Below are 17382 nucleotides of genomic sequence, written 5' to 3' on the forward strand. Positions count from 1 at the left end.
TGGTGAGCCCCGGTGTAGAGTCTGACATTTTTTAACAATAATAATACGTTTCCTAAGACATTATACTGTATATGGTACAATAATACATTTCCTAGGACATGATATATAGTAATATGTTTCAGAGGACATGATGTGTAATAAGCTTTTTAGGATATGATGTATAGGATGACATTTTTAGTAGTCGATGTTGGGTATGTCTGTGAAAATTCTCTCGGGCTGTCCCATCTAGCCATTGAACATGAACTGATGAAGCCTGCTCGGATAAGAGGCGAAACGTCTTTTAAGACAAACCTGAAAAATCCAGCTGTGATCAATTCACTTTCCTGAGATGTATGATTTATTTATTTTTTTAAAGAAAGGCACAATGATTATTGTGCAAAAACATGAAACATGATAAATAAGCTGTCACGTTTTGTGTTTTTGCAGAATAACCATGATGCGTTTAGTGAGGACAAGTGTGCCGACATGAAACATACAGGTAGTGTTACTTCTTCCTCTGGTTGTAATTCTTGTTCAGACTCTTGTTCAGATTAGCAGCCGCCACCAGCTTGTGGCTTATACTTAGGCATCCTTTAGACACTGTGGTTTTATCTTCATTAACATTCTCTGAGAGATTTTTGTGACGTGACCACACACGAAAACAAAACACTCTTTGTCCTTCCTGTATGTTTTGTGTAAGCTAGCCCTTATGTCTCCACTTTCTCGATGCAATGGTGTTTAGCAAGGACTGTTTCTCAACAAGGCTGTGGTCATAGCGTTGCTGGATGTTGCATTGTGTCTTACCCTGTTTTTAATTCTGCTTTGGCCCAAAGAGCTGCAGAGGTTGTTTGCTTGTGTTTTGAGAGGGAGGAGAGTAATAATAAACTCTGCTGAGTCATCATTAGTCCCATGGCGGCACACAGGATGATGTTGCTACACGGCATCACTGATAATAATTGATGCCTTTGATTTGTCCCAACTCAGGTAGGAATGTCAGTTCAGTTATCCAGGATGACACAGCATCTACAGTACTTCCTGTCCTGGTGCTTATGTAACATCCCATAATGCCCACAGCACAATGACAACCTTTAGGTGGCTACAACAGGCGCTTGCACTCTTGTTCATTATTAGACCATTTGGATTTAAATCCTTTAATGAATTTCCCAGGGAATGTTTTTATGTGACATTTGAACTTTCTTAACTGTCAGGCAAGTGTAAAAAGAAGTTAAGTACGGTTAATGGTCAAACAAATAGAAATAAACCAATAAAACGCACTGTGATGACAAAGGTGTAATGAGAATTTGAGGACTTTTATACACGACCCTGGTCTGTCTGTTGTTTTTTTACATTAATGGTCACACAAGGGGAAAAGAAGTTAGATAGTGTTAATAGTAAAAGTAAATCAGTCTGCTTAACGTCAGGTAACTTGCGATGTATATTCTTTTTCTTCTCTTATCAACCCTTGATGATGCTGATCCTTTTTGTGGAATCTGTGTTGCAAAAAAAGCCAAAGAAAAAGCAAAACACAGTTAAATAAGTTGGGATCAATTCATATTTGGTACCACTATAGTAAATACAGGCAAACTACGCTCTTAATTGTGTATTGGAATGCAAGAGACAATGCAGAAAATGCCCAGTGGAATACATTGTGGTCATTTACAAACATGCAGCAATCAAATTGAAGGACTTAACTGTCACTGTTCTTTATTTTGTGCATTCCTGCAGACTGCCAGCAGCGTCAGGATGAGCTCGGACAGCGGCAGCGGTGGCCGGCCTGCCAAGGTGGGCTCCCTGGTGGAGGTGATCGGCAAGGGGCAGCGCGGCACGGTGGCCTACATCGGCACCACGCTTTTCGCCTCAGGCAAATGGGTCGGCGTCATCCTGGACGAGGCCAAAGGCAAGAACGACGGCACGGTGCAGGGCAAGCGCTATTTCACCTGCGAGGAGAATCATGGCATATTTGTCAGACAGTCGCAGGTACGATTATGTCCACAAGGGGGAAGAATCCACTTTTTTTATAGCTGCTTGTCCTCGCTAGGGTAGGGTAGGGTATGCTGGAGCCTATCCCAGCTGACTTTGGACTGGTCGCCAGCCAATCGCACATAACTATACCTAACCTAACATGCATATTTTTGGAATGTGGGAGGAAATCGGAGAAAACCCAAAGTCCACACAGAGATGCGCAAACAGATTCGAACCCAGATCTTCCCCATCTCCTGACTTTGTGGCCAACGTGCTACCAGCAACCATGCGGCCAGCCTCTTTTATATGGTACAAAATTTCAAAATTGGCTATAAATACCACATTGATGCAGCGGCCTTGTGTGGGTGTTAGGTGACTCTGCTGCCGGCACAGTTCCAATATTTTCCGCTGCTTCAGGCTGCATTCCTGTTTTTGTTTTTCTGTTTTGGACAATAAACAACCCATACACAATCACCCGGGAAGATGCATTTTTGATATTGCCTGGAGGGTGCTTACCAAATTTAACATGAGGGAATATATACTATACATTTATGATGAGAAAATGACCTTACCCAATCAAGCAAACAATATCCAAATTTGGGAGCGAAGGGGTGTTGTGTAACATCTGGTTGTTTGATGGATTGTTTTCTAAGAGCCATATCTCAATATTCAAGTCCATGTAGTGGATGAAGATGATACTGACGGCCACTTTGTGACTTAGATCCAGCTGGTTGATGATGGTGCCGACACCACGTCCCCAGAGACGCCTGAGTCTAGCACCACCAAGCTTCCCAAACGAGGTATCGTATTCTCATCTCGATAGATTGATACACAATAGAAATAACAGTGGTGACAAACAAGCTGTGTCTGAATATTTCATGTGGACTTAACATTTTTGTTGGGTCTGAGTCCTCGTTCCTATCTCCACAGACACCCTGGAGACGTCCAAGTCAACCAAACTGGTGAGTGACATCATGCTACAGTCAGAAAGCTGCCTTCTGATGTATACTGTGGTAAATGAAGAAGTGCACATATTACACCCATAACCTGACCTTGATCATCACTACTAAATGCTCAGCACGTAATCACAACCTGGTCTGAACCCCTTGAACTTTGGCACCCAATTATTGACCAATATACTGGAAATGGAGAAATGTCCCTGCTAAGAGTGCATCATGCTGAAAAACCAAGTTAAATTGTAATCAAAGTCAGTACGTTTCCATGCACTAAATTAGTTAGATTATTGAAATAATTTGTTTTCTCCAGTTTTCACACCCCAGCGTGACGTCCCTGTTTATTTGGACTGTGATTATTGGCCATACGCTGTGTGCCTTGCAAAACGCTTATGCTCCTATCAGCGTGGGTAAAAGTTTGGCTCCGCTTGACCCGTTACGTCACGTATAAACAAAGCCAGCGATGCCAGATTCACCTATCCAAAACAACTTTGGGCTTGTTTTTTGTAAAGATGCTTGCAAATTCTCATGTTTCCTGTTGTTTTGGGCTTGTGTTTGTAAAGTCACTTGCAAATTCCCAAGTTGCCTGTTGTTTCGGGCCTGTTTTCAGAGAGCGAGTTGCTTGTTTCTTTCGCAAGACCTGGCAACAGAGTCTACGTGTCTTGGTGGCAAATGTACATGAGAAGGAATTCTACGATCTACATTGCCCTGTGCTATCAATTATGTCTCAGTTGAAGTGATTATGCAAAACAATTGCCTGCCAGACACAACTGTTGCCCTTTATTCAATTTTTGACGAGCATCTTGACCTGGATGGCTAGAAAACAATTTACACAAACAATACAGGTTGCCGCAGAGTGATGGCTACTTTTTTACATCACAAAGTATGACCGTTCGGCTTCCTCCATTCACATGTACTGTACTTTGTGTCTTTAATAGCCACCGACTGGAGACACAGTTGTCTGTTTTTCTCCACATTTATGAGCGTCCTGGCAACAATTTAGATCGTAGCTAAAGTTCCAGCCACCGAGCATGGACACATGTTAGCCTGACCAGCTACAAGCAACAGCCACTGAACACTGACGTATATTAGCTGGAACCTTACTAGCAATGTGCATATAGCGAACATTTAGCAATTTCTAAACAATCATGACACCACATGGCCAGGATTAAGTCGGGGGGTTACATCTCACCGTGGAGACTTGGAGCGTGCGCAGAACGCCGGCTCCGCTCCAGGAGCACAGACATGCAGGAGAGAACTAGCTTCCAATCGCATAACGTATGCATGTTAATCTGACTTTGAATTTGATTTCCATGAATGTGCAATTGTTGGCAGTGTTCCGGTCTGTCCACTAGAGGGCGACAATGATCTGTAAAACTTGGCTGGCTCCATTAACTTTGGTTATTGTACATGAATAGTTGATGAATGAGTGTCCAGTTCATGTCGTTGTAAGGGTGATCTCGACTTACATTATTAGATTTATAAAGATGAATGATTTTTCTTTGTTTTTCTCCATTAGCAGCGTGTGTGTTTGTGTGTGTGTTGCAGATACGATGTTTGTGAAGATATTTGTTATCTCTGTGATCCATCAATGGGTTTCTACTGTCCCGATCACCTCCACTAGCATGCCACTGACCAGCTTCACCTTTAACCCCTCACACTCCCCTCCTTCCTTTCCCCCATCCTTTCCTTCTGTCCTTCAACCACGCAGCGAGGAGTCAAGCCCAAAAAGGTGCCGCATGTTTCTCTCGCTCCGCTGATGTGTTTGTGTCATAAGCTGCTGTGGTAACCGTGGTAACCGTCGCACTGATGCATGGCAACAGGGCCGCCGTGCCCCTCATTTGACCCCACCACCTCGTCTTGTTTCTCAAATTGAGCAAATGGAAAGGTGCCACACCCACCGCTTCCTGTCGCCTGACTATGCTCTTAGCTCTGGCCTGTCTGTGGGTTCAGCTTAATGCGTGCTTCAGTGTTGAACACATGAGAACATCATCATTCTTATTTTAACATCACATGGCGTGCTCTTTAAAAGTCATTCGGACAGACATTGCTTGAAAATGTTAAGAGAGCGAGCGAGGTGAAGCAGGCCGCCCTCCACCTGCAGTCTGTTGACCACCTTGTTGGGTTTTATTTTTCTCCTACCCTCTATCTCTGAAGGAGTGCTGGGAAACTTTGATACCCCTCCCTTTCTGCCACTTAACGGAGGCGGAGCTCGTCTCAGAGGGGCACTCGGCTTGACAGAAAGTTGTTTAATATTTCAAGAAAAACACATTTCCTGTCAAGTGAACTGTAATGGAGACTCACACACACTTGTAGCCTCCCAAGTGACTTTGTTGTCATTTATGCAGAAACACCACCTCCACGCTTGGCAGACCTGCAACCCCCCCACCATCAAGTATTTTGGGGTTTCCTGCTCACGAAGCTGATCAAAGCATCCTTTCTTGAATGAATCCTCTTAGACGTTGCTCTGCTCCTGCTGAGCAGAGAAGATTAGTGAAGCTCAAGAGGATATTATCACAGCTTCTCTGAATCATCTTTAGCTAACGTGATAGTGGCATCACGCCTGGAGGATCATGACTCTTAATTTAGTTTGAAACGTGAGACCTGTATAGATGTCTGTTAGGGTTCCAGTCCATTTAGGAGGGGCAGGTTCATGCTATTGTACAAATGGAGGGGAGGACGTCACACACCTGCCACTTTAGCCTATTGTATTGTTGTAGTTTGTTTTGTTAATAAAGTGGAGTGCAGATTGAAATGAGTTCGATGCTAAATCAGGTGCGGTAATCGATTCTATATGAATAATGCAAAGTGCACACTGTCCATAAACTAATAATAAATTAAAAAACACTGAGGAATACAGTCCATCCCCACTTTTCATGGTGGTTACCTTCCAGGACCACCAGCAAATGGGGGAAATGGGAGTAATTGATACGGCCATAAACATGTTCCCTCCCTCCAACCACCACTCCAAACCCTCCTGCTAGCTTGACATTGACGTTCTACTCCAATTTCAGATCGACTGTTGCAATAAAAGCGACTATTGCAATTATTAGATTAGATTAAGTTCTAGAACGCTGCCCTTCCCTCTTCATTTGCCATTGTTCACACGTAACACAATCCAGGTTTAAGGCCTAAGTATGCCTCACACACGCTGATTGAACAATTTAAAGTATAACATGTGTAGCGAGTTCCCACTAATGAATGATAATAATAATAATATAGTCGTGGTGTAGCCAGTCACAGCAACTCTGGTGCCTTCAAGGAACGCCAAAACAAAATGTCACCACAAAGACATAAACATGTAAACATTTTAGTTTTTTTTTTAACAGTGGTACATGTATGCTGTACATTTTACCTATATTATCACATATTTATAAATGATTATTGTCTTAGGGTGAATGAGATGTGTTTTCTGCAGAAAAAAACAACCGGGGCTGTCAAAAATAATGTGTTAACAGCGGTGAATAATTTATTTCATTAATTACGTTAACATTTTTAGCGGACTTAACGCCTACGCATGTCATGGGAAAAGCCACACCCCTTTGTTATGACGGCAGACGGCAGCACAGTGCAGCGTCCCCACAGTCACTCAGAGTCTGACACTCTTTTAGAACTTTATATTGGTCAGCAGTGCAATTCCAGCACCATATATGTATCTCCAGCTCACAAAACACGTCTAGTCCATTCATTCTGGGAACAACACTTCCTAATTCTCGCGGTGCATTCACAGACACTCCGAACTCGGAACATCACAACACATGCGTGTGTGTGTGGTGTAAATAAACAAAAAGACAAGGAAAAGCAATAAGTGGATATTTTGATCAATATTTAAATGTGCTCGGAAATGTGCACTCAAAACATGTGAATTTCACTTAAATTACGTGGTGTCTTTGAACGCAACTCCTCGTGGCTCATAACACGGGTGAAGTGTGATTCAAATGTTCTGCTACTATTAAAGAGGCTAGTATTAAGCAAATAGCTTTTCAGACGCGTGGTGTCTTTTTAGCTTGATTTTCATTTTCAGTTCATTTGGAGCTGTTCATCCATCCATCCATCCATCCATCCATCCATCCATCCATCTTCTTTACCGCTTGTCCTCATGACGGTCACGGGTATGCCGGAGCCTATCCCAGCTGACTTTGGGCAAGAGGCGGGGTACACCCTGGACTGGTTGCCAGCCAATCACAGGGCACATACTGGATATACAAACAACCATTCACACTCACATTCACACTTATGGACAATTCAGAGTCTCCATGCATGAATTTTTTTTTAAGTTCTTACATTAAAATTGTACTGTCGGGATATATACCTGTTTTAAATGATACGCTGTTGGTTGTCGCGTGATATGCAAGATAACAAAAATAAAGACATTCTTTGTAAAAGTGTATGCTCAGCAGCAGCTGTGGCCAAGCCCCATGTAGTCAGAATGGTACAATCTTGATCACATGACATTTTTATATCACTGGACGGCCAGATTGATGGTCAAATCAGAATCCTCTGAATTGAATTGTCGAATAGTCGACTATCCTAAGAAACCCCTAGCTGTAATGTAATATTTGAGTATATATTGTAGCTGTAGGAACCTACCCCCTGGTGGGACATTGATACATTTTGTGCATTGAATATGCAAAAGCCAATCTAATGTAGGTCAATATACATGCTATGCTATCTGAACAAAACACCAACAGCTTAGCTGTGTGTTGCACAGTAGGTGACGAATCAAATGAGTGTAATATCTAATAATATAGATATCACTAATAGTGAGCTTTATTTTACTAAATCTGTGTAGGGCCAACAAAAAATTAGCTGCGAGCCGAAAATGGCCCCCGGGCTACGCCATGGACACCACTGATACAAACGCATGTTTTTTAAATGACATTGAGTACCTCAAATGGATCACTCGTACCTGCAGCCATCAGAAGGATGCATCGGCGTTGCTAAGAGATGGGAGAGGCTCACATCTGTGATGTTGTGGCTCTTTTCTCCACTGGCCCGCCCTTTCAGTGTTCCACATTGTCTCTTTGCGTCTCTGTCACTCCTCCGGCCAGTTAGCTGTCTCCCAATCCGCCCTTGCTGTGGTCGCCGTGGTGATGAGTGGGTGGACCACGGGGAGGGGAGAGGGCGCGTGGTGATGTAATGCAGGAGCGGGACATTGGCTGGGAACGAAGCACGGAGGACAAGATGAAGAGGAGGAGGCGGGGACAAAAGGGGGAGGAAGGTTGAGGGAGGCAAGGCGTCTCCCTAGTCAGAGGGCTCTTCGCAGCCGAGAGGAAAGTGAGGCGCTGGGATTAGGAGGAGGACGACGGCGGGGAGGCTGGGAGAGCGTTGCCGTGGCCATTTGCATCGCTGCAGCGGCTGACTGCTTTGATTGTCTGTTTGTCCTTAAACGTCTCGTCTTCCTGTCTTATCACCTCTTACTGTGTCTCTGTGTGTGTCTTCTTCTCTTGCAAATATGATGAGACAGACTCCGGCACCTCGCAAGGTACAGACCACCGCCATGATGCTTCTACATGTTTGTTGAGGAGGTCACGCTAAGAGGGGTCACTTGTCCATCATTGCATTTGAGCAGGAATCACCTTTTTGCTTTGTCACGTTTACTTTGGGTCAGGTTTGCTTCCATGCAAGCAGGCTGTGTGACGCCCTGGCTTAAGAGGCTGTCAGGTCCGATTTAGTACAACTGTTAGCTCGGGCTAAATTCTGCCGAATGGTCTCGCACTAATCCAATAAAACCATCCAAAGCGATGGAAGCCCAGGAGGGCAGAGAGAGGGAGTCGGCATGCGGAAGACGAGCGGTGGAAAGTTTCATGCAATTAGAGGATGATTGGAGATTAGTCAGCAGAAAAGATGCTCCTTGTTTGTTCTCCTTCAAGTTCCAGCTTCACTCCACAACTCTTAATTTTGGGGCAGTCCAGTAAGATAAAAACTTGTTGTGTTACTGTGTTTCACGTTCAGATGTCTTACGATGACAAATGGTAGTGGATGCAGCTATGCTGATGTGTCACTGCCTTTGGTCCTGTCCTGGTCCTTTTTGGTCCTTAGCCCATTGGACACAATGCAGTCATTCATGTCACAACAGCGGTGCCTGTCGCTTTGTCTCTCGGAATGGTCGGCTCACGTGGTCCAGCAGAGGGTCTGGCGTCCATCATGGCCATCATACGATGTGATGCTAGCAGAGGAGATAAACAAACATGCGTAGTTATTTGCTATTTTGTCGCTTAAAATTTGTATCGATGATTTCACAAAGGTTTGTTTTAACTTTTTTACTGTGTGAACAGAACCCAGATGGAACGCTTACCAAACAAAAGTAAACTATAGCTGTGAAAGCACACTTATACTTGCTGTTGATGCCTTGAATTACTAATCCTGCTTGTTTGTTCCCTTGCCCTTCTCTGCTCTCCTCCTCATCCTCCTCCTACCCTTTGACCTCTCCTCCTTCCTTTCCTCTTCAGACCACGGCCAGAAGGCCCAAGGTGAGCCTGTTTCAAACTTCTCAGGGCTTCCCGTTTCCACTAGTTGGCATTATTCAGTGTGTTGAGTGTGGCTTCAAGCAGCAAAGTGTGTTGTTTTTCAGAAATGATGTGGCTCTAACACAAAGTGAACATTTTTAGTCATTATTGTAGGATTTACAGTGGTACTTGGTTTTTGTTAGTAATTTGTTCCCGTAAGTCAGATGAAAACTGAAACAGAGGCAATTTTTCCCACAGGAAATAAAGTAAATTCAATTAATTGGTTCCACACACCCCCCAAAATTTGTGTGTGTGTGTATATGTGTATATATATATATACACACACACACACACATATATACAGTATATACAGTATAGAAAATATAGAGCATAGTTATAGTATATATAGTATAGTATATACTAGTTTGTACTACTAGTTTGTAGTGTAGTATAGTATATATATATATAGTATATACTTGCAGAAATTAATAATTAAACAAAATAAATAAACATAATAATTACAAATGACAAATGAAATGGATAAAAGAAAACATAATTTTTACCTATATTGAAGATTCTTGTTGGCAAAAGCGGTGAGGGAGGGGGGAGAGCCATCGCCATGTTTACATTTTTGCAACAAGTTCTTTCTTGAATTCCATAATGTTGTTCACCTTCTTTAACAAATTGCTGGCACTCCCAACTTTTTTTTTTTTTTTTTGGCCCCATGGCGGCTTGTATAGCAGTCGCACTCAATAAAAATGCACCGACAGTGAGTCACCAACGCGTAGGGAACTTTGTTTGTGCAATGGATTTCATGGAATGATACAGTACAGTGCAAACGGACGCACAATATTGTACAACCGAGACAACCGAGACAACCGAGAAAACTGGGACAAGGTCTTGGCAAACATTTTTGTCAAACTGACGTTTGAGTGTGTAGTTTTGTGCATTAAAAATGCTAAAACTAATCAAATGTAGGTCAATATATGTTGAGCTATTCAAACAAAACATGGGCCGCACTTCGGGCATAATTCACTACGTTTGCTCTTTTCCCTCCAGCAGACGAGCCGTCCCGCATCCAAGGGACAGGCATCCGGCTCGGCGTCTGGATCGACTGGGGAGATGAGCAGCAGCGAGCCCAGCACGCCCGCCCAAACCCCTCTAGCTGCCCCAGTCATCCCCACCCTCCACTCTCCTGGAAACCCTCCTCCTCTGCCTCCCGTCCCCAGCAAGGTCAGGGTGAGCTTGTGGCACTTGAAATAACACTGAATCAGCCTTTTGGTCTCGTTGCAGGCGATGATGATGATGGATAATGAGGCTGCTCTGTACATTGTAGTAAATGAAAAACCTTTCATAAGTGACCCAATAATGCCCCAAAAGGAGGTCTGCATATATATTAAAATCAATACAATCATTTTTCACCGTATAGCTTTTCTTGGGGACACAGCTCTGTTTTGTTTGTCATTATTAAAAACCCTGTCACACTTGCGGTGGAGTTCAATGCCAGATGACAAGCAGGAAGTGTTAACGTTTGGTAATCTTTTTACTAAGGGACATTCTGGATGTCTTTTCTGATTGAATTTCAATGTGCTTTTAGATGTCCGTTAAGCCAATTTCTAGCTTAATTGAGTGAAATGAATGAATACAGTGGAACATCTAAAGTCTGTTTTAAGTAACCATTTGAAGTTCTCAACTATCATGCAAGTGCAATTTAAAAATAAGCAAATCTTTTGATGCTCCTAGAACTGAGCTCACGTCGTGTGTGTAGTTTGTGTGAATCTTTAGAGACACATTTTCTGACTTCTGAATTGCACAATTTGAGGCACCCAACTTTTGGAGGTTCCAGTTTCACAAAAAACAGCAAAAATGTTGCTTTAATTACAGTCCTGTGTTCCCTGTGACAGAGCCAGGAGGGACACCATATGTTATTAGCAATCTGTACAGTTCCTTCCAGAAACATTTGTTTAAATAAAAAAACAACCTAAAACAACAGCACTCATCTCTGTTTAATATTTAAAGTCAGCTGCAGCCTAATCGACATTTTCCCCTCAGGAGGATGTCACCATGGCGACACAGGTGCAGTGACGTGACACTTGACTTGAAGTGTTGGTTTTCTCCAACATTTTAACAGCTTGTCAAACGTGTGACTGCTAAAAAGGCACATTTATTTTAGGATCGACAGTACATATGCTTGACAGGCATGGTGTTATATACGGCATGTGTGTTTTGTGTGTCAAATTAAACACACGTAATGAAGAAGCATCACATCCATCTTACTAGAGAAGTGGTAAAAAAAAAAAAAAGGTGAGATAGAAGAAGATATGATATCTTACGTCCTGTCTCAGGAAGAGGAAGCGCTGCGTGCTCAGGTGAAGGACCTGGAGGAGAAGCTTGAGACCCTGAAGATGAAGCGCACGGAGGACAAGGCCAAGCTGAAGGAGCTGGAGAAGCACAAGATCCAGCTGGAACAGCTGCAGGAGTGGAGGACCAAGATGCAGGAGCAGCAGGTCGAGCTGCAGAAGCAACTTAAGGAGGCCAAAAGGGTAACGAGACATGGTCGTGGTATATCCGTGAAGGTGGAGGTGGAGGTGGTCACGTGTGTGGTATGTCTGTGCACAGGAAGCCAAAGAAGCCCTGGAGGCTAAGGAGCGCTACATGGAGGAGATGTCTGACACCGCCGACGCCATCGAGATGGCCACACTGGATAAGGAGATGGCCGAGGAGCGGTCTGAGTCTCTGCAGCTGGAGGTAGACTCCATGAAGGAGAAGGTGGAGGAGCTGACCATGGACCTGGAGATCCTCAAACACGAGATTGAAGAGAAAGGCATGACTAAGAAACACAAACGTACATAAACTGTACGAACCAAAAGGAATCAATCTCAGCTTCTCACATTTTGTGACATCAATCAGGCTCTGATGGTGCTGCGTCCAGTTACCATGTCAAACAGCTAGAGGAGCAGAACAGCAGACTGAAGGAAGCCCTTGTCAGGTGAGTCTGACACCTATTCATGCACTTCATTAGCTATAAAGACAAGAGGAAAGATGGAAGAGGTGATGGTGTAACCATTTCTCCTCTGTGTCAGGATGCGTGATCTATCAGCATCTGAGAAGCAGGAGCATGTGAAGTTGCAGAAGCAGATGGAGAAAAAGAACGTGGAACTGGATGCTTTGAGGGGCCAGAAGGAAAAACTGCAAGAAGAAATGTCAGTGTCAGAAAAGACTATTGATGAGCTGAAAGAGCAGGTAGGATTCATGAGACCCCCCTGTAGGCCACCATCTAGATTTAGACAAGGGTGTGTGTGTGTATACATTTATACACGATATATCCATACAATATACACATACATTACTGAATAGACAGTAATCCCATCATAGTTAATTGGTTTCAGACCCAACCGTGATAAGTGAATTTCCGCAACGTAGGATTCCTTATTTATAAATGGAATACTCTATAAATATAAAAAAGAAAATTAAAAAAGGAATATTTTCATAGAGCATAGAAAACCAGTTTACGACCTTCTAAATACGTTTTTTTAGCATTATTAGAGCCCTCTAGACATAAAGGAACACCCCATAGTCATTTTTACAGTCGCATTACCCAATATAATAACAACACGCACATAATAACAACACACTCCCGTTTCAAGATCACATAAACAACATTACCCGGTCCGCCTACTTCCATCTATGTAATATTAATTGCCTGCGTCCATCTCTCACCCCTCATATTGCTGCCATTCTGGTCCATAGCCTCCTCACTTTCTGTCTGGATTACTGCAACTCTCTCCTGTTTGGTCTGAAGCTGAAGTTTAAGTGACTTATGGGGGTATAAGTCACTTAACAAACTTCAGCTTCTCCAAAATTCTTCTGTCCGTATAATTAGCAGAACTCCCTCCATCCAGCACATTACCTTGGTCTTGGAGCACCTTCATTGACTCCCAGTTCAATAACGCATCCAATTTAAAACAAATATCTTTACTTTCAAGGCTATTCATAACTTCGCACCACTATATCGTTCTGACCTGCTCCATATTGCCACAATGCTGCAACGGGGGACAGAACATTCAGCCGTTATGCCCCTCATTCTCGCTCCTCGTTCTCGTCTGTAATATTGAGTCTTTCATCCGCTTCAGATCAAGACTCAAAACACACTCATTCTGGACAACTTATTCCGTTTGACATCAGATACTTATAACTCACATTTGCAATTTTTCTGAAGGTTATGTTTTTTAAATCCATTTTTGTATTGCTTTTATTGATACTTATTTCTTGTTTGTACGGTGTCCTTAAGTGCTCAGAAAGGCACCTATAAATTAAATGAATTAAATTAAATGGAGAATACATATGCAGTAGGGGTGTCACGTGACAAGACGAGACGATACACAAGATTGGGTCTACGAGAGCGAGACGAAGTACAATGAAAAAATATTTTAAAAATATGACAATATACTGCAATCTACTCATGTAATTTCTACCACGTTACACTCTTCTGCACTCTGTGTGTATGCTACCGGCCCCGCCTCCACCCACCGAGACAAAGACTGTATGACTGACAAAAGGGATCACTCGGTTCATGCCGTTATTCTGTGTAACAAACACATGAAGGTGCTGAAACCAGTGCACAAAGTGAACTCTTTTCCTGCTTGTTTGGAGGCGACAAACGAGGAAAACAGACACGGATGCACATGGCAATATATAGAAATATATAAAATGATCAAGTTCATCGTCATTTATTGTGTGATTAATTGATTAATTTATTATTGTCCCAGGCCTATTGCCCACGAGACATTTTTTTTTTTGAATGAGAAATCTTATCATGTTTTAATCTCGCAAGATCTTGTGACATCCCAATGTGCAATGAATATTCACACAGGAGCTGCTGTCGGCCACAACTCACGCTACTCACTCTCACTCTCCACACTGCTAACACTCAGCTAAACACAGTCAACTGTAGCTAGCTGACATCACACACGTCACTTCCCAGGCCCCAGCCTTTAAAGGCACACAAATGAGTCAGATATTACACTACCTATCACGTCTTCTGAATGCCTTATATTTGTATTTTGGTTCTTTTAGCCATTTTATGTTTGAAAATGCTTAAGTTAAGAATACATAAACTTTCACTAATAATAAGCCATGACACAGTGCAAATCAATTGGTGAACGTCTTTTGAAAAGAAAAGAATGAAGCCGCAAAATTTGAAACACAAAGTGCAGAGGGACAACTTTACAGAAAGTTTTCGCCATGTCCAACAAAATGCTCTGTGGTGTAGGTGGATGCTGCTTTGGGCGCTGAGGAGATGGTGGAGACCCTGACTGAGAGAAACTTGGATCTGGAAGAGAAAGTCAGGGAGCTGAGGGAGACAGTCACCGACCTGGTGAGTGGACTCATCTGAATCTTCCACCCATTTACTGTAGACATCAGGAAACAAGGTTTTTGTAAGTGTCTGATTCTACTGGTTGTCCATCGTGGTCTTGCTGCAGGAGGCCATCAATGAGATGAACGATGAGCTGCAGGAGAACGCCCGGGAGACGGAGCTGGAGTTGAGGGAGATGCTGGATCTGGGCGGGGCCCGTGTGCGAGAGGCTGAGAAGCGAGTGGAAGCCGCGCAGGAGACGGTCGCTGACTACCAGCAGACCATCCAGAAGTACCGCGAGCTCACGGCTCACCTGCAGGTAGCGATAAGATGTACAGCAGCAGACAATAACATGACAAAGCGTCTCCAGCTTTTTGACTGTTACTTTCGACTAAATAAAAAAATATCTTAGCCAACTGACTGTTTATGTCTAGTGCTGTGTCCTGATTGGTTCTTTTGTCCACGTAAACAGGAAGTCAACCGAGAGCTGACCAGCCAGCAGGAAGCCTCCGCAGAACTTCAGCAGCAGCCGCCTGCAGAGATGTTTGACTTTAAAATCAAGTTTGCTGAGACCAAGGCCTACGCTAAGGTGATACACAATATAATACAATACTATACAGTATGACACTCAAGACATGTGAGGTCATCTTAAATTACATGGTGTCTTTGAAGGCAACCTCTCATTGCCCATAATGACTTAGTTAATGTGTGATTCAAATGATCTGCTACTATAAAAGAAACAAATACATTTTCAGACGTGTATTATCTTTTAGCGTGATGTACTGTACATTTTCAGTTCATTTGGAGCTGTTAATACGTACATATATATAAAATTGCGTGATTTATTTTTCTGTTCATAAAATCCAGTACAAATTAGCATATTTCACACATAGTTGCAAATGGTGGTTAATCATGATTAATTAATTTGGAAACTGTGATTAATTTGATTGCAATTTTTAATCATTTGACAGCCCTAGATACAATACTATTTGTTTTCATGGTGTATTTGTGTGTGTGTGCACGTGCGTGTGTGTGTGTGTGTGTGTGTGTGTGTGCGCAGGCCATCGAGATGGAGCTGAGGAAGATGGAGGTGAGTCAGGCCAACCGACACGTTTCCCTCCTGACCACCTTCATGCCAGAGTCATTCCTCCGTCATGGCGGAGACCACGACTGTATCTTGGTGCTGCTGCTCATTCCCCGACTCATCTGCAAGGTGAACTTTAGTTTTACAGCGACATCTGTAGTGAAAACACACTGGTTACACTACAAACCTTATTTACTGTCATCACTCGTGTGTGTGTGTGTGTGTGTGTGTGTGTGTGTAGGCAGAGCTAATCAGCAAACAAGCTCAGGAGAAGTTTGACCTAAACGAGAACTGCGTGGAAAGAACTGGACTCAGGGGGTCCCTCGGGGAGCAGCTGAGCTTCGCCGGTGGTCTGGTTTACTCCCTCAGTCTACTGCAGGCCACGCTCCACAAATATGAACAGTATGTTGATCTTTGACCCTTCAGATATCACTCTTGATTGACCTCAGTGCCATATCTACTGTAATGTGTGTGTGTGTGTGTGTCAGCGCTCTTTCCCAGTGCAGCGTGGAGGTCTACAAGAAGATCGGCTCTTTGTACCCGGAGATGAGCGTCCACGAGCGTTCCCTGGACTTTCTGATAGACCTGCTGCACAAAGACCAGCTGGATGAGACGGTCAACGTGGAGCCGCTCACCAAAGCCATCAAGTACTATCAGGTAGGGCACACTGGACAGCTACATGTGTAAGTAGCACTGAATGTATATTTGTGTTAATGTACTTACAAGCATCATAGCCCGAGGGGCTAGTAACCCTAATTTTAGGACATATGCCCCCCCATTATATATATCATTAATGGGGAAACACAAAGAGGAAGGTTACCAAAAATCATAAAGGAAATTGAATGTACCGTAAATTCCGGTGTATAAGCCGCTACTTTTTTCTTAAACTTTGAACCCTGCGGGTTATACTGTACAACCGTGCGGCAAATTTATGGCTAAATTCTAATCTCGTGACATCTCCTTTAATTCAGAACTACTACTAATTGTTTAAATACCGTGTCGCTCGCGAGTCAATGAGGAAACATTAGCTCTTTCTTTGGAGCCAATCGCGAGCTATCAGCAACAAGCTTGTCAACCCATTGGAAATCACTGGAGGTCAGTATATATAACAGTATACCAATATAACAGTCTGACTCACACTGTCATCTTTCAAAGAACATTTTGCTAACACTTAATTCATCACACAGCAACTTAACACTCAAAATGTGTACCTAACAAACGCCATACCTCAGAACTATACAAACATGTACCAATATGGGTTTAAAATGGGACAAAAACATTTTAAAGATTTCCCATAAGGCTTTGCATCTCAGCAACACATTATTTGGGGCACTGCAATGACATCAGCCCTCCCTCTTGGGCTTTGGGCTCCGAGTGCTCTGGCTCCCTCTGGTGGACAGAGGCAGCATTGCAGCACCATCCACCATTTTCTATGCTTTCTGTGCTCCTCCAATGAAATGGTTTTCTCAAACGCAGTTCCTGATGGGAAAACTTAAACATGTTGGGTTTGTTTCCATTTTAAACTTGTATCGGTGCATGTTTCTATATTTCGGAGGTATAATGTTTAATGTTTGTAAGATGTTATATTGAGGAATGACC

General features: G+C 43.1%; 1 protein-coding gene and 1 long non-coding RNA gene across 11 annotated transcripts in view; one reads left to right on the top strand and one right to left on the bottom strand.

The window, feature by feature from the left end:
* Positions 1-17382, top strand: part of dctn1b (dynactin 1b) — a 29948-nt gene that overhangs the window by 3387 nt on the left and 9179 nt on the right. For 2 of the 10 annotated variants that reach the window (XM_054796833.1, XM_054796837.1), the window contains exons 2-18: positions 1705-1956; positions 2663-2741; positions 2872-2903; positions 4606-4626; positions 8362-8379; positions 9347-9367; positions 10403-10582; positions 11689-11886; positions 11963-12167; positions 12254-12332; positions 12427-12586; positions 14616-14720; positions 14827-15018; positions 15172-15288; positions 15760-15912; positions 16025-16185; positions 16272-16440. In XM_054796833.1, the coding sequence (XP_054652808.1) occupies positions 1705-1956; positions 2663-2741; positions 2872-2903; positions 4606-4626; positions 8362-8379; positions 9347-9367; positions 10403-10582; positions 11689-11886; positions 11963-12167; positions 12254-12332; positions 12427-12586; positions 14616-14720; positions 14827-15018; positions 15172-15288; positions 15760-15912; positions 16025-16185; positions 16272-16440 (2142 nt within the window). Of the gene's footprint in view, positions 1-1704; positions 1957-2662; positions 2742-2871; positions 2904-4605; positions 4627-8361; positions 8380-8401; positions 9202-9346; positions 9368-10402; positions 10583-11688; positions 11887-11962; positions 12168-12253; positions 12333-12426; positions 12587-14615; positions 14721-14826; positions 15019-15171; positions 15289-15759; positions 15913-16024; positions 16186-16271; positions 16441-17382 lie in introns of those variants that run through there. The other 8 variants (XM_054796835.1, XM_054796841.1, XM_054796836.1 and 5 more) reach the window with 5 other exon arrangements.
* LOC129192643 (uncharacterized) lies at positions 1023-3528 on the bottom strand. Its single transcript, XR_008573465.1, has 4 exons — positions 2514-3528; positions 2281-2381; positions 1672-1916; positions 1023-1469 (listed from the first exon to the last, which is right to left on the bottom strand). It is a non-coding gene; the product is annotated as an uncharacterized LOC129192643 (long non-coding RNA).

The sequence above is a fragment of the Dunckerocampus dactyliophorus genome, chromosome 13, assembly GCF_027744805.1.
Source record: "Dunckerocampus dactyliophorus isolate RoL2022-P2 chromosome 13, RoL_Ddac_1.1, whole genome shotgun sequence".
NCBI lineage: Eukaryota > Metazoa > Chordata > Actinopteri > Syngnathiformes > Syngnathidae > Dunckerocampus > Dunckerocampus dactyliophorus.